The sequence below is a fragment of the Eucyclogobius newberryi genome, unplaced genomic scaffold (genome assembly GCF_026437365.1).
Source record: "Eucyclogobius newberryi isolate DKJ021-1_F unplaced genomic scaffold, fEucNew1.0.hap1 SCAF_20, whole genome shotgun sequence".
Lineage (NCBI taxonomy): Eukaryota > Metazoa > Chordata > Actinopteri > Gobiiformes > Gobiidae > Eucyclogobius > Eucyclogobius newberryi.
The window spans coordinates 7,420,930-7,445,398 of NW_027315835.1; the positions used below are offsets into that span (position 1 = coordinate 7,420,930).

The 24,469-nt window shown below is 47.0% G+C and overlaps 1 protein-coding gene across 2 annotated transcripts in view; it reads left to right on the plus strand.

The window, feature by feature from the left end:
* The first annotated feature begins 6,291 nt into the window (after positions 1-6,291).
* Positions 6,292-24,469, plus strand: part of LOC140368735 (glutamate receptor ionotropic, NMDA 2C-like) — a 59,246-nt gene continuing 41,068 nt past the window's right edge. For both annotated transcript variants that reach the window (XM_072455787.1, XM_072455789.1), the window contains exons 1-3: positions 6,292-6,507; positions 9,412-9,510; positions 23,441-23,506. In XM_072455787.1, the coding sequence (XP_072311888.1) occupies positions 6,442-6,507; positions 9,412-9,510; positions 23,441-23,506 (231 nt within the window). In that variant the 5' untranslated portion in view covers positions 6,292-6,441. The remainder of the gene's footprint in view (positions 6,508-9,411; positions 9,511-23,440; positions 23,507-24,469) is intronic.

Below are 24,469 nucleotides of genomic sequence, written 5' to 3' on the forward strand. Positions count from 1 at the left end.
ACCCGGTTTAGTCCTGGTTTAGTCCTGTTTCAGTCCTGGTTTAGACCTGGTTTAGCCCTGGTTTAGACCTGGTTTAGTCCTGGTTTAGCCCTGGTTTAGCCCTGGTTTAGACCTGGTTTAGTCCTGGTTTAGTCCTGGTTTAGTCCTGTTTCAGTCCTGGTTTAGCCCTGGTTTAGTCCTGGTTTAGTTCTGGTTTGGACCTGGTTTAGACCTGGTTTAGTCCTGGTTTAGTCCTGGTTTAGTCCTGTTTCAGTCCTGGTTTGGACCTGGTTTAGACCTGGTTTAGACCTGGTTTAGCCCTGGTTTAGACCTGGTTTAGCCCTGGTTTAGCCCTGGTTTAGACCTGGTTTAGCCCTGGTTTAGCCCTGGTTTAGCCCTGGTTTAGACCTGGTTTAGCCCTGGTTTAGCCCTGGTTTAGACCTGGTTTAGCCCTGGTTTAGCCCTGGTTTAGACCTGTTTCAGACCCTGTTTCAAACCTGCTTCAGACTTCCTTTAGTCCACGTTTGCTCAACCTCGTCGTCCTCAGATTTTCCGTCACACTTTTCCCCCGTAAACTCGTCTCCAAACTCGTCGGCTCCTCTGGATCCCGGAGCCGCTTCTTTGACAGACGGACTGTGGGGAAGGGGCGTGGTCCTGGAGCGGCTCCGGAGCAGATCTGGGCCAGAAGAACGCCTTCCCTCACGAGAAGACGCCGTTTGACAGAAGCAGAGCACGCGCACGAATAATGGATGGAATAATGGATGGAAGCGCGGCGTCTTCCACAAAGAGCGCTTCAGTGGATTATGAGCCTGACAGACACACGTGGAGTTTGTAACGACTTTAATCTGACGAGTTTGACGCGACTCGTTACGCGACAATCAAAGACGTGATTATGACGAGGCGGGATCGGAACCGTTTTCTGTCACGTGACGAACAAACGAGGCAGAGCGCGTGATTAAAGGGGAAATGTTCTGCAAAATACACTCATGGTTTACAGGAGGCACCAGCAGGAGGCCGGTCCATGTTCAGTCCTGACTCTGGCACCAGCAGGAGGCCGGTCCATGTTTAGTCCTGACTCTGGCACCAGCAGGAGGCCGGTCCATGTTTAGTCCTGACTCTGGCACCAGCAGGAGGCCGGTCCATGTTTAGTCCTGACTCTGGCACCAGCAGGAGGCCGGTCCATGTTTAGTCCTGACTCTGGCACCAGCAGGAGGCCGGTCCATGTTTAGTCCTGACTCTGGCACCAGCAGGAGGCCGGTCCATGTTTAGTCCTGACTCTGGCACCAGCAGGAGGCCGGTCCATGTTTAGTCCTGACTCTGGCACCAGCAGGAGGCCGGTCCATGTTTAGTCCTGACTCTGGCACCAGCAGGAGGCCGGTCCATGTCTCCCTCCATCAGACGTGTGGGATCCTCCTCGTTCTTAAAGCCCTCGTCAGTCCTACTTAACTCGTCACTCTAAATTAGCATGTGTCTGAATCTGGCCTTTTCACGCCCCTCGCGCCGTGTATCCCTCCGCCGCACGAGCAGCGGCTCTACGTCGTGACTGACAGGACTCCGGGCGCGCCGCACGCTCGGGGGAAGCCACCAGGGGGCACCGCCACGCGCCGTAACGATTTGCTGTTGGGCCTGTCACATCCGTCTGGCGGCGCGGCGAGGGGGCGGGGTCAGAGGTCGTCGGATAAAGCGCTCATTACGGCGGAGAAGGGCCCGAGCGCGACATAAGTTATTCATACGTGCGACGGGCGACGGGAATAATGACGAGCGAAGAACGCCGGCCGCTTCACAATCGCCCAAAGTCAATTCACACTTTTAAAAATGACAAAAGTAATTAAGGTCCATCACTTTGTTGTTGTTGTTGTTGTTGTTGTTAAGAAAGATTCAACTGAATTGAATAAAACCGACTTTATTCTGTTACTTTGTCAGAATACTGCGTTCGGAATACTCTGAATACTTTGAGTCGCAGTACGTTGTAGTATGAAAACAAAACTACTATGTGTTTATGTATTAGGGCGTTGTTGTGGGCGGGGCCTGTCGTGAGTGACTGCAGTTTAAAGCCGCAGTGTGGGACATTCGGACATAAATAAAAAGTAATTATAAAGACCAAAACTGTGACTAAAATGACACAAAATAAACTAAAGACTAGAAAATGAATCTGGAGTAAAAGTAAAAACTAAAATACTTAAGTTAAATGGACAAAACACAAAAGAATACACAAACCGGCTCCTGAATCCAACACATCGATCTGAAACAGATATTTTGCAGATAAACAAAAGTGAATTACATTTTTTACATTTTAACGTTGTTGACAGTGGATCCTAAAGTGTGTGCATTAGCCGCGGCGCTAGCGCGGACGGATCCGGCGGCGCGCTAGCAGCGAGCTAACTTCCTGTGGAATGAAACAAATGATGCGACGGCAGATGGAGAGAGAGATTAGACTCCGGGTAAAACGAGGACGAGAGCAGAAGAGAGACAAGTGTGGACTAAAGACTGAACCAGGACTTAACCAGGACTTAACCAAGACTTAACCAAGACTTAACCAAGACTTAACCAGGACTTAACCAAGACTTAACCAGGACTGAACCAGGACTTAACCAGGACTGAACCAGAACTTAACCAGGGCTGAACGTGTGTGAGGGGCGTGGCTAAAGCTAGCGTGTGTGAGGGGCATGGCTAAAGCTAGTGTGTGTGAGGGGCGTGGCTAAAGTTAGTGTGTGTGAGGGGCGTGGCTAAAGCTAGTGTTTGCGAGGGGCGTGGCTAAAGCTAGCGTGTGTGAGGGGCATGGCTAAAGCTAGTGTGTGTGAGGGGCATGGCTAAAGCTAGTGTTTGTGAGGGGCGTGGCTAAAGCTAGCGTGTGTGAGGGGTGTGGCTAAAGCTAGCGTGTGTGAGGGGCGTGGCTAAAGCTAGCATGCACAGGAACAGTTTTGCCTCATTTCTTTGACTTCTCTCAAAGCCTCGACGCCGCGTTTGAACCTCTCTTTATGTCATGCTAATGCTAATGCTAATGTTAGACGCATTATGACCTGGAAATATCAGATTGTGGCTCTTGACAAAGCGAGTGCCGTGCGGCCATAAACAGGAAACGGCTGTTGCTAACGCACTTTGCTAGCTTTGCGTTGCTAAGGCTCGCAGTATAACTTAGCATCAGTGGAAACACGGCGTTTAGCACGAGATCAAGTCAGAGTTTGGAGATTTTTGTGTTTCATTTTGCTTTTTGCCGTCTTGTTTTGGCGTTGAGTCTGCGTTCTCTCTCTCGTCCAATCATCTGGCTGTGCTGTGATGCTCCTCCCCCTGAGCTAAAGTGCTGGAGCCCAAAAGAGCCAGACCTCTTTGGGAGCCTGAACCTCTCAGTGGAGACACTTAAGATCAGAGAAACGGACCAGAGATTGAGACACTTCAGGACCAGACCAAAGTGAACCAGTGGAAACGTGGCTCCAAAACAGACTAGTTACCGTCCTCTTTCCCTCAGATGCCCTCCCTTCCTCCCTTCCTCCCTTTCTCCCTTCCTCCCTTCCTTCCTCCCTTCCTCCCTTCCTCACCAGAACACCTCACTCTCTCACGGGAGCAGGCTTTGAGCTCTCGACCTTTTATCATTCTCTTGATAGTTCATTAAAACATTGTATGAAATCAACGCCTAATTATCTACTTTAACCACGTCTTAAAAGAGTTTAAAATGTGCATAAATCTGCTCCAGAGAATCACACGTGTGTCGCCACGACGACCGAAACACGCTTTAATTTAATCAGAGAGACGAGAGGGGGAAGAGAGGGAAGAGAGGGGGAAGACAGGTAGAAGACAGGGGGAAGAGAGAGGGAAGAGAGAGGGAAGAGAGAAAGAGAGAAAGACAAGAGGGGGAAGAGAGGGGGAAGAGAGGGGGAAGAGAGAGGAAAGAGAGAGGAAAGAGAGAGGAAAGAGAGAGGAAAGAGAGAGGAAAGAGAGAGGAAAGAGAGAGGAAAGAGAGAGGGAAGAGAGGGGGAAGAGAGTGATGGAGGGGGAAGAGAGGGAGAAGAGAGAGAGAATTAAAAAAAATAAAACATTTTACATTTTCAGGTTTACTCCAATGAGCAGGAGTTCTGTTCAAGACTAAACCAGGACTAAACCAGGACTAAACCAGGACTAAACCAGGACTAAACCAGGACTAAACCAGGACTAAACCAGGACTAAACCAGTCTTCTGTGCTGTCCTCCTCTTTAGGACTTAACCAGGTCTTAATGAGTTTAATCCTCTGGTGGTTTAATTATCAAGAGTTTAAAATTAAAAATGATCCAGTTTAATTAAAAGTGGCTTTAATTACCTGCTCTGGCCACACGGGTCTCATTAAGACCAGCTTTAATGGAAACAAAACCAGGTCTAAACTAGGACTAAACCAGGACTTAACCGGGACCAAACTGAGACTAAACCAGGACCAAACCAGGACTAAACCAGGACTAAACCAGGTCTAAATCAGGTCTAAATCAGGACTAAACCAGGTCTAAACCGGGACCAAACCAGGACTAAACCAGGAACAAACCAGGACTAAACCATGACTAAACCAGGACTAAACCAGGTCTAAATCAGGTCTAAATCAGGTCTAAACCAGGACTAAACCAGGTCTAAACCAGGACTAAACCAGGACTAAACCAGGTCTAAACCAGGACTAAACCAGGTCTAAACCAGGACTAAACCTGGACTCTGGGATCTAAACTTCCAGGTCCAGTTTGTGAAGGACGCTTCCTTTGGTCTGTGAAGCTTCAGACGCTTTGAATCGACGATAAAAGGATCAGTGTCTGTGGTCAATAAAACTGATACGGTTCAAATGGAAATGACACGTTTTCAATCAGAGACAATCAAAGCTCTTTCTCCTCCCCCTTCCCCTTTCTCCTCCCCCTCCCCCTTTCTCCTCCCCCTTCCCCTTTCTCCTCCCCCTCCCCCTTTCTCCTCCCCCTCCCCCCTCTCCCCCCCTGGCTGGTATGTGCCGTGTGTTTTGCCCGTCGTTGTCCTTAATCCCGGTGGCGGCTCCAAACAGTGTTTTAGTGGCCGACTCCGGTGATTACGGGCCGGGATTAGATCGGATTGTTGCGCGGCCCAGAACGGCCCGGCCCGGAACTAAAGGGCCAGTGCCGAAACAAACCCGGATTACAGCCAGGAATTATGTCACAATTTACACGCCGTTTCAGCCGAGCCGCGAGTTTCGGACCAGTATTTTGATAGAACTCGACTGTGATTATGGAAATGACGCCTGTTAATGTGGTTGTCCTTGATCAGGCTGAAGGTGTCAAGACAAGTTCAAAAACACTGTAGTTCCGGCGCTTGAAAGTCGCTCACCTGGAGCTGGAGCTGGAGCTGGAGCTGGAGCCTGAGTCAGAGTCAGAGTCCTGGAGGAACGTTCTGCTCGCTCCAGATCCAAGTGGGTCAAATGGAAATGATCTGCTCCTCATGAGGAAACTGGCCTCAATGTTTTTATGAAATCAGATCAGAACCAGGTCTGAACCGGGTCTGAACCGGGTCTGAACCAGGTCTAAACCGGGTCTGAACCGGGTCTGAACCAGGTCTGATTCAGGACTAAACCAGGACTAAACCAGGACTGAACAGGGTCTGAACCGGGTCTAAACCGAGTCTAATCCGGGTCTAATCCGGGTCTGAACCGGGTCTGAACCGGGCCTGAACCAGGTCTGAACCAGGTCTGAAGCAGGTCTAAACCAGTTGTGAACCTTGTGCTAACTTATACGTGGAGCCTTAGCAACACAAAGCTAGCGTAGTGCGTTAGCCATAGCCGTTTCCTGTTTATGGCCGCACGGCACTCGCTTTGTCAAGAGCCACAATCTGATATTTCCAGGTCATAATGCGTCTGACGTGATCCAAAGCCAAAGACATGAAGAGAGGTTCAAACTCGGCGTAGAGGTTTTAGCCACGCCCCTCACATGCAGAGAAGTCAAAGAAATGAGGCAAAACTGTTCCTGTCACGCTAGCTTTAGCCACGACCCAAACTTGGTATTCCTACAGAAATAAGTTTTGTTAATTGGCCTTCAGAGGAAAATGTATAATTCTGATTCACTTCCAACTTTAGTTCTGTTTTTGTGACTGTCGTTGTCGTGGCAACACCATAGCGGTCCCTGTGCTAAATGACCCCTTCAATCGTACCATAATCTCACATACTGTACGTTCAACCCTTCTCTCTCCAGGCCGCAGTGAGCCAGCATGCCCCGCCCCGCTTCCCCCCCGCTCCGCCCCCGTCTCCCCTGGCTCCTCCCCCCTGTGCTCCTGCTCCTCTGCCGCGCCCTGCCGCCAGCCCTGGAGGCGCGGCCGCTGGCCCTGCACCCGAGCGTCAACGTGGCCGTGGTGTTCTGTGGCTCCAGCTACCAGAGCGAGGTGCGCGGGCGGCTCAGCGCCGAGAACTTCGCCGACCTGCCGGTGGCGGTGAGCCCGGTCACGGTCCTGGTCAACGACACCAACCCGCGCGACCTGCTCACCAAGCTCTGCGACACCATGGCGACGGAGAAGCTGCACGCCGTCGTGTTCGAGGACGACGTGGCCTACGGCGACGACGCGCAGGTGAGACTCCACCGGGTTCGGACCGCTTCGCTTGCCGTCGTGTTTGTCTTCGTTCACTTTGCTTCGTTCGTTAGTGATGTTTACGCGATTGTCTCAAATTAATTGTAGCTGCATCGACTACCGTAGTATCCGGACTATAAGTCGCACCTTCTTTCACAGTTTTGGCCGGGGTGCGACTTATACTCCAGAGCGACTTATATGTGATATTATTCGTTATTTTCACACTGACAACCACAAGAGGGCGCTCTAGGCTCTGAGCGACGCAGAAGAAGAATCTGCACTTCCTCTACCTCTGGAGTTTGTGGAGTTGTTTAGAAGTGACACAGAGGAAGAAGAATTCAATGGATTTAGTGATTTGGGGTAAAACTGATGCTTTGGTAAACTTGTTAGCATGTTCTTTATGCTATAGTTATCTGAATAACTTAATATGTTACGTTAACATACCTTACTAACCCACTTACCACAGTTCTTTCTTTTTAATTAAAATAAAATGTATTTAATTTTAAACTGCATTTTAAGATGAAATGTCTGTTCTTGGTCCTGGATTTTATCAAATAAATTTCCACCAAAAATGCGTCTTATACTCCGGAAAATACGGTATATATATATATATTTAATATAAAAATGTAGTCATAGTTTGATAATCGTGATGTTTCTTAAGACACAAGAAAAGACATTAGGCAATATTAAGTAAAAATGTCAAAATAGAGTAAACACTTTGATTGATCATGTATTTATTTGGAAAGTCTTGATATAAAAAAAATAATCAAATAGATTTATATTAGAATGAACAAACAATTATATCATAGGGAAATAGTACGTTAAAATAGAAATTATATGAAAGCAACGTGTGGCACATTAAACCGACTAATCAAACAAGGACAAAACTTAAATTATATCCTAAATAGCATCAATAATTCTTTTTGAAATGTTGGTCCTGATAATAGTCTCAAAGTCACATTGAAAGAAATCCATATTCTGTTTTTCCGTCTGCAACAAATGCACAAGAGGTAATAAAGATTGTTCTCAAGAATAAAATCCAGAGCGTCCAGAGATTGTCATGATATAGACAAAAAATGTAATTAATAACATAGTACATCTGCCTCGTGTCATTCATAACTAATAACTAACACATATATTCAACTTTACAAATTACAGACCAGTTTCTCTGCTACCACAGATCTGGATTTAGAACACAAAGAACAACTTTGTGAGGAAATCACTCATCAGAGGAAATCACTCATCTCACTCGATAAAAAGAATCATGGGGATTTTTGTTGATTTGAAAAAAAAGCTTTTGACACTGATCAATCACAGACGAGTTGCTGGAAACTGGAAATTATCTCACAAAAAAGCTGAAAAATATATTGACAAAATGGGAAGGTGGAAGGCTAAACATGGTAGTGTGTGTGGGCTCCCTCAGGGCTCTGTTTTGGGGCCAAAGCTATTCAATTTATGCATTAATGATATATTTGAGGTATCAAAGTAATTAAAAGCTATACTATTCACAGCTGACACTAGTATATTTTACAGTAGTTAAAATAAAGAAGTGGATGGATGCTTTTGTCCTGCTTTAGTCCTGCTTTTGTCCTGCTTTAGTCCTGCTTTTGTCCTGCTTTAGTCCTGTTTTTGTCCTGCTTTAGTCCTGCTTTAGTCCTGATTTAGACCTGCTTTAGACCTGCTTTTGTCCTGCTTTAGTCCTGCTTTAGACCTGTTTTGGACCTGCTTTAGTCCTGCTTTAGTCCTGCGTTAGTTCTGTATGCATCTAAAAAACATGGTAGTGTGTGTGGTGTCCCTCAGGGCTCGGTTTTAGGGCCAAAGCTATTCAATTTATACATTAATGATATATTTGTGGTATCACAGTAAATAAAAGCTATACTATTCGCAGATGACACAAGTATATTTTACAGTAGTTAAAATAAAGAAGTGGATGCAAAAAAAAATTCATTTCATCCAAGCGAGACCAAAGTAATAATGTTTGTAAATCTAAAAGTGAATTAACTCAGAGAGATCCATTATAATTGAAGGTTTCCAAATTGAAAAAAGTAAATGAGAATGAATTCCTGGCAGTTTTAATGGACAATAATTGATCACGGAAAAGCTCTTGTCAGCATGTAAAAATTAACATTACAAAAAGTCTCTTGTGATAAACAAAGAAAAAAATTCTCTTGATCAAAGTGTCGGGAAACACGCCGACAGTTAATTGGTTATTTTACAAGAACAGGAAGTACGAATCAAAAAACAAATTGTTTTTTACTCATAATCGATTTATTCATTCCAATTTTAGCGCTCCATCTACTGGCAGCAGAGGGGATTACCACGGGGTAATAAACAAAAGCTAGCTAGAAGGTGGTTTGAGTCAGAAACGCTCAGAACAAGTCCGTGACGGTTTGTGGAGAACTCCAGATCTCCACAAACGTGTAAAATCCGTGTGAGTGTTTTTGTGAGGCTCGGGGAAGGGGCAGAGCAAACACACACACACACACAGCAGAGTCAGGGCCCAGGGCTCAGGCTGCTCTGACTCACTCTCCACACAGACAGCTGCAGGCAAAACCTCTGCTTCTCTCAATATACAACACCTGCTTTAGTCCTACTTTAGTCCTGGTTTAGATCTGGTTAAGTCCTGGTTTAGTCCTGGTTTAGTCTTACTTTAGTCCTGCTTTAGTCCTGCTTTAGTCCTGGTTTAGATCTGGTTAAGTCCTGGTTTAGTCCTGGTTTAGTCTTAATTTAATCCTGCTTTAGTCCTGCTTTAGTCCTGGTTTAGTCCTGCTTTAGTCCTGCTTTAGTCCTGGTTTAGTCCTGGTTTAGTCCTGGTTTAGTCCTGGTTTAGTCTTACTTTAGTCCTGCTTTAGTCCTGGTTTAGTCCTACATGTAGTTGACTTGTGTTTCCTCTGTATTTCGTAGGTGGCAGAAGTGGCTCAGATCCTGGACTTCCTCTCGACTCAGACGTCGTTGCCGATCATTGGCATCAGCGGCGGTTCAGCTGTGGTCGTCCCATACAAGGTGCTGACCCTGCGGCTCAGGCGGGAAACTACCAGAAATATCCCCAAATATCCTCAAATATCCACAAATATCCTCAAATAGCCCCCAAATATCCTCAAATATCCACAAATATCCTCAAATATCCACATATATCCACAAATATCCTCAAATATCCTCAAATATCCACAAATATCCTCAAATATCCACATATATCCACAAATATCCTCAAATATCCACAAATATCCACAACTATCCACAAATATCCACAAATATCCTCAAATATCCCCATATCCCCCCAAATATCCTCAAGTAGTATAAAGGTGGTACTGTTTGTGGGGGAGGGGTGATGTAGGCGGGGGGATCAGTACCCCGCGGTCGCAAGGGGGGCGAGGGCCTTTAATTACTGTTGTTACTATTGTTACTATTGTTACTATTATTACTTCTATTGCTATTATTATTACTTAAGTTTTTTGATTTTGAGTTTTGGAAACGACAAAATGCAGTTTGGTTCAAAACGTACTCGGGCGAGTTCCCTTCTCACGTTTGTCGCATTTGCCTCGTACCTGGGTGTTTGATTTGGGTTAAACGTCTCTCTCTCCTCAGCATGTCTCAGATTAAGACTTAAATGGGTCAAAGCCACGGCGACGTGTAACGAGAAGACGCGCGGTTCGAATATTTGGGATAAACGATCAGCCGGAGCTCACGATAATCCAGCTTTGAATTCTGAAACCGCCGACAAGAGAGCGAGGAATCGAGGCAGAAAGAGGAGAACCTGAGGGAGAAATGGGATGAGCCCCAATCAAAGGCTGAGCCAGGACTAAACCAGGACTAAACCAGGACTAAACCAGGACTAAACCAGGACTAAAACATGTCTAGAGCAAGACTAAACCAGGTCTAAACCAGGACTAAACCAGGACTAAACAAGGTCTAAACCAGGAGTAAACCAGGACTATACCAGGACTTAACCAGGTCTGAACCAGGTCTAAACCAGGACAGAACTGTCAGTCTGTCAGTTGAGGTGTTGTTGTCGTGGTTGGCTCCTCCCTCTTCACATGCTCCTCCTTCTTCACATGCTCCTCCTTCTTCACATGCTCCTCCCTCTTCACATGCTCCTCCTTCTTCACATGCTCCTCCCTCTTCACATGCTCCCCCCTCTTCACATGCTCCTCCTTCTTCACATGCTCCTCCCTCTTCACATGCTCCTCCCTCTTCACATGCTCCTCCTTCTTCACATGCTCCTCCCTCTTCACATGCTCCTCCCTCTTGACATGCTCCTCCCTCTTCACATGCTCCTCCCTCTTCACATGCTCCTCCTTCTTCACATGCTCCTCCCTCTTCACATGCTCCTCCCTCTTGACATGCTCCTCCCTCTTCACATAATCCTCCTTCCTCACATGCTCCTCCTTCTTCACATGCTCCTCCCTCTTCACATGCTCCTCCCTCTTGACATGCTCCTCCCTCTTCACATGCTCCTCCTTCTTCACATGCTCCTCCCTCTTCACATGCTCCTCCTTCTTCACATGCTCCTCCCTCTTCACATGCTCCTCCCTCTTCACATGCTCCTCCTTCTTCACATGCTCCTCCCTCTTCACATGCTCCTCCCTCTTCACATGCTCCTGCCTCTTCACATGCTCCTCCTTCTTCACATGCGCCTCCTTCTTCACATGCTCCTCCCTCTTCACATGCTCCTCCCTCTTCACATGCGCCTCCTTCTTCACATGCTCCTCTTTCTTCACATGCTCCTCCCTCTTTACATGCTACTCCCTCTGCACATGCTCCTCTCTCTTCACATGCTCCTTCTTCACATGCTCCTCCCTCTTCACATGCTCCTCCTTCTTCACATGCTCCTCCTTCTTCACATGCTCCTCCCTCTTCACATGCTCCTCCCTCTTCACATGCTCCTCCTTCTTCACATGCTCCTCCCTCTTCACATGCTCCTCCCTCTTCACATGCTCCTCCCTCTTCACATGCTCCTCCCTCTTCACATGCTCCCCCCTCTTCACATGCTCCTCCCTCTTCACATGCTCCTCCCTCTTCACATGCTCCTCCCACTTCACATGCTCCTCCTTTTTCACATGCTCCTCCCTCTTCACATGCTCCTCCCTCTTGACATGCTCCTCCCTCTTCACATGCTCCTCCCTCTTCACATGCTCCTCCTTCTTCACATGCTCCTCCCTCTTCACATGCTCCTCCCTCTTGACATGCTCCTCCCTCTTCACATGCTCCTCCTTCTTCACATGCTCCTCCCTCTTTACATGCTACTCCCGCTGCACATGCTCCTCCCTCTTCACATGCTCCTCCTTCTTCACATGCTCCTCCCTCTTCACATGCTCCTCCTTCTTCACATGCTCCTCCTTCTTCACATGCTCCTCCCTCTTCACATGCTCATCCTTCTTCACATGCTCCTCCTTCTTCACATGCTCCTCCCTCTTCACATGCTCCTCCTTCTTCACATGCTCCTCCTTCTTCACATGCTACTCCCTCTGCACATGCTCCTCCCTCTTCACATGCTCCTCCTTCTTCACATGCTCCTCCCTCTTCACATGCTCCTCCTTCTTCACATGCTCCTCCCTCTTCACATGCTCCTCCTTCTTCACATGCTCCTCCTTCTTCACATGCTCCTCCCTCTTCACATGCTCCTCCCTCTTCACATGCTCCTCCTTCTTCACATGCTCCTCCTTCTTCACATGCTCCTCCCTCTTCACATGCTCCTCCTTCTTCACATGCTCCTCCTTCTTCACATGCTCCTCCCTCTTCACATGCTCCTCCCTCTTCACATGCTCCTCCTTCTTCACATGCTCCTCCTTCTTCACATGCTCCTCCCTCTTTACATGCTACTCCCTCTGCACATGCTCCTCTCTCTTCACATGCTCCTTCTTCACATGCTCCTCCCTCTTCACATGCTCCTCCTTCTTCACATGCTCCTCCTTCTTCACATGCTCCTCCCTCTTCACATGCTCCTCCCTCTTCACATGCTCCTCCTTCTTCACATGCTCCTCCCTCTTCACATGCTCCTCCCTCTTCACATGCTCCTCCCTCTTCACATGCTCCTCCCTCTTCACATGCTCCCCCCTCTTCACATGCTCCTCCCTCTTCACATGCTCCTCCCTCTTCACATGCTCCTCCCACTTCACATGCTCCTCCTTTTTCACATGCTCCTCCCTCTTCACATGCTCCTCCCTCTTGACATGCTCCTCCCTCTTCACATGCTCCTCCCTCTTCACATGCTCCTCCTTCTTCACATGCTCCTCCCTCTTCACATGCTCCTCCCTCTTGACATGCTCCTCCCTCTTCACATGCTCCTCCTTCTTCACATGCTCCTCCCTCTTTACATGCTACTCCCGCTGCACATGCTCCTCCCTCTTCACATGCTCCTCCTTCTTCACATGCTCCTCCCTCTTCACATGCTCCTCCTTCTTCACATGCTCCTCCTTCTTCACATGCTCCTCCCTCTTCACATGCTCATCCTTCTTCACATGCTCCTCCTTCTTCACATGCTCCTCCCTCTTCACATGCTCCTCCTTCTTCACATGCTCCTCCTTCTTCACATGCTACTCCCTCTGCACATGCTCCTCCCTCTTCACATGCTCCTCCTTCTTCACATGCTCCTCCCTCTTCACATGCTCCTCCTTCTTCACATGCTCCTCCCTCTTCACATGCTCCTCCCTCTTCACATGCTCCTCCTTCTTCACATGCTCCTCCTTCTTCACATGCTCCTCCCTCTTCACATGCTCCTCCTTCTTCACATGCTCCTCCTTCTTCACATGCTCCTCCCTCTTCACATGCTCCTCCTTCTTCACATGCTCCTCCTTCTTCACATGCTCCTCCTTCTTCACATGCTCCTCCCCCTTCACATGCTCCTCCCTCTTCACATGCTCCTCCTTCTTCACATGCTCCTCCCTCTTCACATGCTCCTCCTTCTTCACATGCTCCTCCCTCTTCACATGCTCTTCCCTCTTGACATGCTCCTCCCTCTTCACATGCTCCTCCCTCTTCACATGCTCCTCCTTCTTCACATGCTCCTCCTTCTTCACATGCTCCTCCTTCTTCACATGCTCCTCCCTCTTCACATACTCCTCCTTCTTCACATGCTCCTCCCTCTTTACATGCTACTCCCTCTGCACATGCTCCTCCCTCTTCACATGCTCCTCCCTCTTCACATGCTCCTCCCTCTTCACATGCTACTCCCTCTGCACATGCTCCTCCCTCTTCACATGCTCCTCCTTCTTCACATGCTCCTCCCTCTTCACATGCTCCTCCTTCTTCACATGCTCCTCCTTCTTCACATGCTCCCCCCTTCTTCACATGCTCCTCCTTCTTCACATGCTCCTCCTTCTTCACATGCTCTTCCCTCTTGACATGCTCCTCCCTCTTCACATGCTCCTCCCTCTTCACATGCTACTCCCTCTGCACATGCTCCTCCCTCTTCACATGCTCCTCCTTCTTCACATGCTCCTCCCTCTTCACATGCTCCTCCTTCTTCACATGCTCCTCCCTCTTCACATGCTCTTCCCTCTTGACATGCTCCTCCCTCTTCACATGCTCCTCCCTCTTCACATGCTCCTCCTTCTTCACATGCTCCTCCTTCTTCACATGCTCCTCCTTCTTCACATGCTCCTCCCTCTTCACATACTCCTCCTTCTTCACATGCTCCTCCCTCTTTACATGCTCCTCCCTCTTCACATGCTCCTCCCTCTTGACATGCTCCTCCTTCCTCACATGCTCCTCCCTCTTCACATGCTCCTCCTTCTTCACATGCTCCTCCCTCTTCACATGCTCCTCCCTCTTCACATGCTCCTCCCTCTTCACATGCTCCTCCTTCCTCACATGCTCCTCCCTCTTCACATGCTACTCCCTCTGCACATGCTCCTCCCTCTTCACATGCTCCTCCTTCTTCACATGCTCCCCCCTTCTTCACATGCTCCTCCTTCTTCACATGCTCCTCCCTCTTCACATGCTCCTCCCTCTTCACATGCTCCTCCCTCTTCACATGCTCCTCCCTCTTCACATGCTCCTCCTTCTTCACATGCTCCTCCCTCTCTTATGTTTCTTTGCTCACGTCGGCTTCTCTCTTTTCACTACTTCATCAACGCGTTGTATTTTTAGACTTCTGTCACACGCGCCACACTCCAGTTGAGAATGAATTCCTCACACCAGACTTTCCTTTAAAAACATCAGATTTTTAACGCCAGGACCTCGACTGTTTTCTTTTATCATAAAAGTGTAAACATTTCAAACTCAAGAAAAAGGTTGATACCGAGTACTAAATGAACACAGAAAATAACAAGAAAAAGTTTAACACAATCAAGGCTGAATCAGGATCAAACCAAGACTAAACCTTTGAACAAGGACTAAACCAGGATCCGACCAAGACTAAACCTTTGAACAAGGACTAAACCAGGATCCGACCAAGACTAAACCTTTGAACAAGGACTAAACCAGGATCAAACCAAGACTAAACCTTTGAACAAGGACTAAACCAGGATCCGACCAAGACTAAACCTTTGAACAAGGACTAAACCAGGATCAAACCAAGACTAAACCTTTGAACAAGGACTAAACCAGGATCAAACCAAGACTAAACCTTTGAACAATGACTAAGCCAGGACTGAACCGGGATCAAACCAAGACTAAGCCTCTAATCAAGGACTAAACCAGGACTAAACCGGGACTAAGCTAGGACTGAACCTGGATCAAAACAAGACTAAACCGCTAATCAAGGACTAAACCAGGACTAAACCGGGACTAAACCGGGACTAGGCTAGGAGTCCTCGCCTAAACCCTCTTGAATGCAGCAGGTGTTTGGATCTTGGTTTAAACTTGAATAGTGAGCTGATTATGAATGGGACGAGGCGTTTGATGGCGGCGCGTAAAAAGCAGCACCTCCGTCACACACTCACAGGAAGAACGTGTAAAAAGACGAGCGTGAATGGAGTTTACGGGTCTGAAGAGCGGCGTCTGAAGAGCGGCGTTTGAATGCAACGCTCATCAAAAGAACCGTGACATTATCTCACTCACACCGACACCGGGAGTATTTATAGATCTGTCTTTTATTATGGAGAAAAAACAGGACTTAACCAGGTCTAAACCTGGACTAAACCCGGTATAAACCAGGCCTAAATCAGGGCTAAACCAGGGCTAAACCAGGTCTAAACTAGGTCTAAACCATGGCTAAACCAGGAATAAACCAGGTCTAAACCAGGCCTAAACCAGGACTAAACCAGGAATAAACCAGGACTAAACCGGGACTAAACCGGGACTAGGCTAGGAGTCCTCGCCTAAACCCTCTTGAATGCAGCAGGTGTTTGGATCTTGGTTTAAACTTGAATAGTGAGCTGATTATGAATGGGACGAGGCGTTTGATGGCGGCGCGTAAAAAGCAGCACCTCCGTCACACACTCACAGGAAGAACGTGTAAAAAGACGAGCGTGAATGGAGTTTACGGGTCTGAAGAGCGGCGTCTGAAGAGCGGCGGTTGAATGCAACGCTCATCAAAAGAACCGTGACATTATCTCACTCACACCGACACCGGGAGTATTTATAGATCTGTCTTTTATTATGGAGAAAAAACAGGACTTAACCAGGTCTAAACCTGGACTAAACCCGGTATAAACCAGGCCTAAATCAGGGCTAAACCAGGGCTAAACCAGGTCTAAACTAGGTCTAAACCATGGCTAAACCAGGAATAAACCAGGTCTAAACCAGGCCTAAACCAGGACTAAACCAGGAATAAACCAGGACTGAACCAGGACTAAACAAGGTCTAAACCAGGACTAAACCAGGACTGAACCAGGACTAAACCAGGTCTAAACCAGGTCTAAACAAGGTCTAAACCAGGACTAAACCAGGACTGAACCAGGACTAAACCAGGTCTAAACCAGGTCTAAACAAGGTCTAAACCAGGACTAAACCAGGACTAAACCAGGACTAAACCGGGTCTAAACCAGTACTAAACCAGGTCCAAACCAGGGCTAAACCAGGACTTGACCAGGAATAAACCAAGACTAAACAAGGTCTAAACCTGGACTAAACCCGGTATAAACCAGGCCTAAATCAGGGCTAAACCAGGGCTGGACCAGGTCTAAAGCAGGACTAAACCTTGTGTACATGAGACCCTCCCGAGTGGAGCAGAGAGTGATGTTTGTTCAAATGAGAGCGCTGTTTTTGTCGTTTGTTTTCACGCTGAGAAGGTTTGAAATGTTTAGCCCACATTTGATCATGAGTAAATGTAACACGGCTTCATTTGTAAATCCAATTCTCCGGCTGAACGTGTTTCAAGTGAGCTCTGGTTGTCTCTCACCGAAGACGTTGTGGGTTTTAGTCCAGGACCAGGTTTAGGTTTTAAGTTCCTACGGGAAACGTTTCGCCCTTTTTCAACTCTAACTGGGATTGAACTCTATTTGGAGGCGATAATTTGGCATCTGTCGTCGCCAAATTAAAACGAAGCGCCACCCCAGAGGAGACCCCAGAGGAGACCCCAGAGGAGACCCCAGAGGAGACCCCAGAGGAGACCCCAGAGGAGACCACAGAGGAGACCCCAGAGGAGACCACAGAGGAGACCCCAGAGGAGACCCCAGAGGAGACCCCAGAGGAGACCCCAGAGGAGACCACAGAGGAGACCCCAGAGGAGACCACAGAGGAGACCCCAGAGGAGACCACAGAGGAGACCCCAGAGGAGACCACAGAGGAGACCACAGAGGAGACCAATGAGGAGACCAATGAGGAGACCCCAGAGGAGAACCCAGAGGAGACCCCAGAGGAGACCCCAGAGGGCAAAAGAAAGTTCTATAAAGATCCAGTCACGTTAGAGTCCTGGTCTAGTCCCGGTTCAGTCCTGGTCTGGTCCCGGTTCAGTCCTGGTCTGGTCCCGGTTCAGTCCTGGTCTAGTCCCGGTTCAGTCCTGGTCTGGTCTGGTCTAGTCCCGGTTCAGTCCTGGTATAGTCCTGGTTCAGTCCTGGTCTGGTCCCGGTTCAGTCCTGGTCTTGTCCCGGTTCAGCCCTGGTCTAGTCCCGGTTCAGTCCTGGTATAGTCCTGGTTCAGTCCTGGTCTGGTCCCGGTTCAGTCCTGGTCTTGTCCCGGTTCAGCCCTGGTCTAGTCCCGGTTCAGTCCTGGTATAGTCCTGGTTCAGTCCTGGTCTGGTCCCGGTTCAGTCCTGGTCTTGTCCCGGTTCAGCCCTGGTCTAGTCCCGGTTCAGTCCTGGTATAGTCCTGGTTCAGTCCTGGTCTTGTCCCGGTTCAGCCCTGGTCTAGTCCCGGTTCAGTCCTGGTCTAGTCCCGGTTCAGTCCTCGTCGCTGCTGAGAGAGCGACGTCTGTTTCCATTGACCTCTTTATGTTTTTAGATCTGCACATGAAAGAGCAAAACAGACAGAAATACCAAACTGACACCGAACTCTACATTTTGTTTTTGTCACTTTTATCTTCACGAAAAGCCCAGGCGACGCTCCGTACATCACGTTCTGACGCCGGCGCGGAACAGAAAACGCACGTGAAAATGTACGTTATACAACAGCGACGTGAAAAGTGAGGGAACACGTGTCAAAGAGAACCCTTTTCGAACCCACAACCTCGTTACTGCGGAAACCAAGGCTAAACTAGGGCTAAACCAAGGCTAAACTAGGGCTAAACCAAGGCTAAACTAGGGCTAAACCAGGGCTAAACCAGGTCTAAACCAGGAATAAACCAGGTCTAAACCAGGACTACACCAGAGATAAACCAGGACTAAACCAGGACTAAACCAGGTCTAAACCAGGACTAAACCAGGACTAAACCAGGAATAAACCAGGTCTAAACCAGGTCCAAACCAGGAATAAACCAGGACTAAACCAGAGATAAACCAGGACTAAACCAGGACTAAACCAGGACTAAACCAGGTCTAAACCAGGACTAAACCAGGACTAAACCAGGAATAAACCAGGTCTAAACCAGGTCCAAACCAGGAATAAACCAGGACTAAACCAGAGATAAACCAGGACTAAACCAGGGCTAAACCAAGTCAAATCCAGGTCTAAACCAGGACTAAACCAGGACTAAACCAGGTCTTAACCAGGACTAAACCAAGTCCAAACCATGGCTAAACCAGGGCTATTAACCAGGACTAAACCAGGAATAAACCAAGTCAAATCCAGGTCTAAACCAGGACTAAACCTGGACCAAACCAGGGCTAAACCAGGACTAAACCAGGAATAAATCAGGACTAAACCAGGACTAAACCAGGACTAAACCAGGACTAAACCAGGTCTAAACCAGGACTAAACCAGAGTAAAACGCGCGCGAAGCTCATGAAATGCACATTACACTACAACTATGTGAAAAGCGAGGGATAACTCTAGACCCGAGCTAAATAACACGTGTCAAAATGAACCCTTTTCGCACCCACGACCTCGTTACCGCGGAAACCACCGGCACATGTAGTCTGCGTAAGCCGCCGCCCGCTCGGCTCGGCCCTGCTTTTTCCGTGTGTGTTTTTTTTCTTCCCCGCGCTCGGTCTTGCGGGACTACGCGGCTGTCGGCTGTCACATTTCCATACGCCGCGCGCTGGGGCCGAGCCGGAGTATCTAATTGCCCCGATCGGAGTGACACGTCCCGCGGCGGAGGAGGAGCGAGGCTTTTGGAGGATCCCTGGATGAGCGGCGACCACGGGAGTAGCACGGGCGGGGGTTGAAGTAGAAAGTGGGTGAATTGCATGGACCGTGATCCTTTATCTCTCTTTTTATTAATCTTTGTTAATGTTTACGGGCTAATTCCCTCCGCTGCCAGTAGATGGTGCGCTACTGCAATACTTAAGACGCCAAAACAAAGGTACTCGCGGGCAACACATAATGCATCACGTTTTCTAAGTATGTTTATGAAGTTTATAAAGCGTCATCCGAGCGTGGCGTTTGGCATTTGTTGACATTAGCATTAGCATCACAGCGTCAACCGTCATTCAACCGGAACAGACAATATTTAGTTTTGGCCCAAAGTATACACATGGCGCTTTATTTGACCACTGCTAAAACAGGACAGGTTTGTAGCTCATTTAAATAATGTGGGAACAATAATTGTCTAAAAATACCTTCAGTTTCTCTGGATTCTAAACAATCGGCCATGAAAAAAGACGTATCGGTCGATCTCTGGGCTCACACTGGTTCACAGATTATACAAAAGTACTACATTTATTAGAACATTGTAGTATTTTCTTCTTCTGTGCTCCTGGTGCGCACGACGTGATGTTGTTTTCTCCACTGGTTCATCTGTACTCAGCAGTGGTGGAGAAACAAATGTGAGATTCTCTTACATTACGCTACACTCATCGTGACATTCTGCCTAAAGGGTCAGAGTTCTAGAGCTGACTTTGAGCGACTAAAAATATACACGTCTAAAAACATTGAGAGATCTTTTAACTCTAAGTTTATCAAGATCACCACATTTTACTCTTGAAAAATCTGTGTGAAATACTGAATAAAACATGTTTGTCGTCAGTTTGTTTTTGTACAGGACAGATTTGTGCGGTTGTCTCTTAAACTTAGGGCGTTCCACACACGGGACGTAGGACTTTTTTTTGTTTTATTCCATTTTATCCTCTGTATAACCTTATAAAAGAATAGGACTTTTACCTGGATTTCGCTTGGGCAGTTTTGTTTTATTTGTCATTAAAACTATTTTTTACTGAGTTTACCTTCAGCTTTTAAAGGAGAGTAAAATAAATAAAAAAAATAAAGCTCAAACTGTAGTCAAGCAGCCGAACTCCAGCTTCACTCATTCATATATAACAAAGAAAATCTGATTTCTTGTTTCCGAGCTTGTTCTTTACTTATGATTAGAGTCAAACAGACTTCAGAGTCCAAAACTCTCAGCTTCACAAAGGCTCCAGAGGGTCAGGAACTCAGAGTCTCAGCTTCACAAAGGCTCCAGAGGGTCAGGAACTCAGAGTCTCAGCTTCACAAAGGCTCCAGAGGGTCAGGAACTCAGAGTCTCAGCTTCACAAAGGCTCACGAGGGTCAGGAACTCAGAGTCTCAGCTTCACAAAGGCTCACGAGGGTCAGGAACTCAGAGTCTCAGCTTCACAAAGGCTCCAGAGGGTCAGGAACTCAGAGTCTCAGCTTCACAAAGGCTCACGAGGGTCAGGAACTCAGAGTCTCAGCTTCACAAAGGCTCCAGAGGGTCAGGAACTCAGAGTCTCAGCTTCACAAAGGCTCCAGAGGGTCGGGAACAGCTTCAGGAATATTAAAACGTGCGCTCACACAGGGGGCGTGTCTCCAAACGTCCACATATGTCGCCCGCCGCACCTTTCGCGTCGATGCCTGATTCGCGTCGCTGCCTGATTCGCGCCGCGGCTATGCTAATATATGCACGTGTTCCAGGTCAAACCGCCCAGGCATTGACAGAACGGGGGCACAAACACTTTAAAGGCACATTTAAAGACAAACACTGTCATATTTCACCTCATTGAAAGAAAGAGAGAATATGCATTTAAATGAATCGTAACATTTTATATTATATACACCTTTATTATCCAAAATAAAGCATGAACAAAGTTTGTAACGGGTGATTTAGTTGTAGGAACGACTAAAATAAGGGATAGATTTATGCTTAGGGTCTTAATGTAGTAGTGACTCAGGCTGAATCATTCTGAATAAACCTTTAATTCATTAATAATTAATTTGTTTGTTTTATTGAGGGAAATAAAAGGTTTTTTTGAAGTTTCTGATTTAATTTTGCCAGTTTCACTTTCTTTTTTCTTCTTTTTTCTTCTTTTTTTCAAGTTAAAATGTTTCTTTCAGCTTGAGATTATATTTATTATTTTATTTTTACACTTTTGGACAATTTGTTTACTTTTCAAGTCTTACTTTTTCTTTATTTTTAAAGGATGTTTTGGCTTTATCAGACCGGACGGTGCAGCGTGAAATGGAAATGAGACTGAGGAATGACATGCAGCAAATGGACTTGATCTGGACCTGGTTTCGACCTGTTTTGGACTTGGTCTGGACCTGGTTTGGACTTGGTCTGGACTTGGTCTGGACCTGGTTTGGACTTGGTCTGGACCTGGTTTGGACTTGGTCTGGACCTGGTTTGGACTTGGTCTGGACTTGTTCTGGACCTGGTTTGGACCTGGTCTGGACCTGGTCTGGACTTGGTCTGGACCTGGTTTGGACTTGGTCTGGACTTGGTCTAGACCTGGTTTGGACCTGGTGTGGACTTGGTCTAGACCTGGTTTGGACCTGGTGTGGACTTGGTCTGGACCTGGTTTGGACTTGGTCTGGACTTGGTCTGGACCTGGTTTGGACCTGGTCTGGACCTGGTCTGGACTTGGTCTGGACCTGGTTTGGACTTGGTCCGGACTTGGTCTGGTCTTTAGTCCTGATGATCCAATGTTGGGTGAAAAAATGAAATTTAACTTGAACTCAATGCTTTTCAACTTGTATATTTGTTTGTCAGTTTCAAAGATGATGGACCTGTTTAAGTTCTTATTACACGCGGGAAAATAGATTAACAAAAGTATAATTCCTGCTGCTTCAAAGACCAGCGCTTGGAGTCAACCTGATATCTTCACTTTTCACTGAAGTTGAATTGTTCTTCTTTGTTCCTCTGAGCGTCTGAGTTCCGAGCAACCTTTCGCAGACGTTGGGCGATGTGAAATTGGGCGATGTTCGTAGCGCCGATGCCATCTCGGGGTAATTGGCTGCGGATGCATGTTACACTCGGACGCTTTTCTGACGTGAAACGCGGCGTTGGAAAGCTCAAAGGTGCAAACGCGAGTCGGAAAGTCACAAGTGTTGTAAAGGGTTCGGAGACGTGTTCGTTAGAGAAGCTGATGAACAAAACTAAACTAAACTTTCATGTACTTCACATTAAACCACGACATAAGTAGTTTCATACGACAGGTTTTCACATTTTCATCCTGTAAACGGCAATTTTGAGCTAAAACGGCTTAAATAACAGAAACAGATCCATTGACTTCATGTTCAAAGCGGCAGAACTGATAAGCCCCGCCTCTTCACAGTGACGAGAGGCGGGGCTTATCTTCACTGTCACATTTCACCAGCAGCAGATTGTCATTTGTATGTTGTGTGTTATTTTGGTGTCATTCCGAGTGTCTTCGTTTTTTAAATAATCGTAATTAAGAACATGGATGTGGGCGGGGCTGGGGGGTGGGTGAAAACAGCAATTTCACAACTTTGAGCGGTATAACGGTAAGGAAACGCCGTTGTGACGTGGCTAAAAGCTCATTAAAGTTTGAATGAACCTTATAATGTACTTTGACCGTAAATGTATTTTGTTTAAGCGTAAAAGTACTTTGAATGAGCGTAAAAGTATTTTGTGAGCGTAAAAGTACTTTGTGAGTGTAAATGTACTTTGATTGAGCATAAATGTACTTTGATTGAGCGTAAATGTACTTTGATTGAGCGTAAATGTACTTTGATTGAGCGAAAATGTACTTTTTGAGCGTAAAAGTACTTTTATCAAGCTTAAATGTACTTTGATTGAGCGTAAATGTACCTTGATTGAGTGTAAATGTACTTTGATCAACCGTAAATGTACTTTGATTGAGCGTAAATGTACTTTTATCGAGCTTAAATGTACTTAGATTGAGTGTAAATGTACTTTGACTGAGTGTTAATGTACTTTGATTGACGGTAAATGTACTTTGATTGAGCGAAAATTTACTTTGATCGAGCTTAAATGTACTTTGATTGAGCGTAAATGTACTTTGTGAGCATAAAAGTACTTTGATTGAGTGTAGAAGTACTTTGATTGAGCATGAATATACTTTGATTGAGTGTAAATGTACTTTGATTGAGCATGAATGTACTTTGAGTGTAAATGTACTTTGATCGAGCTTAAATGTACTTTGATCGAGCTTAAATGTACTTTGATTGAGCGTAAAAGTACTTTGTGAGAGTAAAAGTACTTTGATTGAGCGTAAAAGTACTTTGTGAGAGTAAAAGTACTTCTGTGTTGTGTTTTCCAGTCGGAGGGCTCGTTGTTCCTTCAGATGGGAGCGTCTCTGGAGCAGCAGATCCTTTGTATGTTCAAGGTAAAATCAAAACGACATCATTAAGACTTTTTAAGACCCAACTGTTACTTTGTGAGAAAGTTCTCGTTGATTCCGTGTCCAAGGAGCATTTACGTCATAGTTTAGCGTAGACCTAACTCGTAAATGTACTAATCACAATTGCCTTTGACCGAGGAGACGAGTCTCAGAGAAGAGCAGGTTCATCCATGTGGATATTGTCATAGGACTGCAGGGCATCCGGCTTAACCGAGATAGAGAGAACCTTGAAAAGTTCGAAATTCAAAAAGGTTTGAGTGGAACATGACGTGATTTCACTGGAGAAACTGGGATTGACCTCAGAACGTCACAGAAGATGGCTCTTCGGTTGCTTGGTTACGTTCTTCCTCAGGCTCTTCGGTTGCTTGGTTGCGTTCTTCCTCAGGCTCTTCGGTTGCTTGGTTGCGTTCTTCCTCAGACTCTTCGGTTGCTTGGTTGCGTTCTTCCTCAGGCTCTTCGGTTGCTTGGTTACGTTCTTCCTCAGACTCTTCGGTTGCTTGGTTACGTTCTTCCTCAGGCTCTTCGGTTGCTTGGTTGCGTTCTTCCTCAGGCTCTTCGGTTGCTTGGTTGCGTTCTTCCTCAGGCTCTTCGGTTGCTTGGTTACGTTCTTCCTCAGGCTCTTCGGTTGCTTGGTTGCGTTCTTCCTCAGGCTCTTCGGTTGCTTGGTTACGTTCTTCCTCAGGCTCTTCGGTTGCTTGGTTACGTTCTTCCTCAGGCTCTTCGGTTGCTTTGTTGCGTTCTTCCTCAGGCTCTTCGGTTGCTTGGTTGCGTTCTTCCTCAGGCTCTTCGGTTGCTTGGTTGCGTTCTTCCTCAGGCTCTTCGGTTGCTTGGTTGCGTTCTTCCTCAGGCTCTTCGGTTGCTTGGTTACGTTCTTCCTCAGACTCTTCGGTTGCTTGGTTGCGTTCTTCCTCAGGCTCTTCGGTTGCTTGGTTGCGTTCTTCCTCAGGC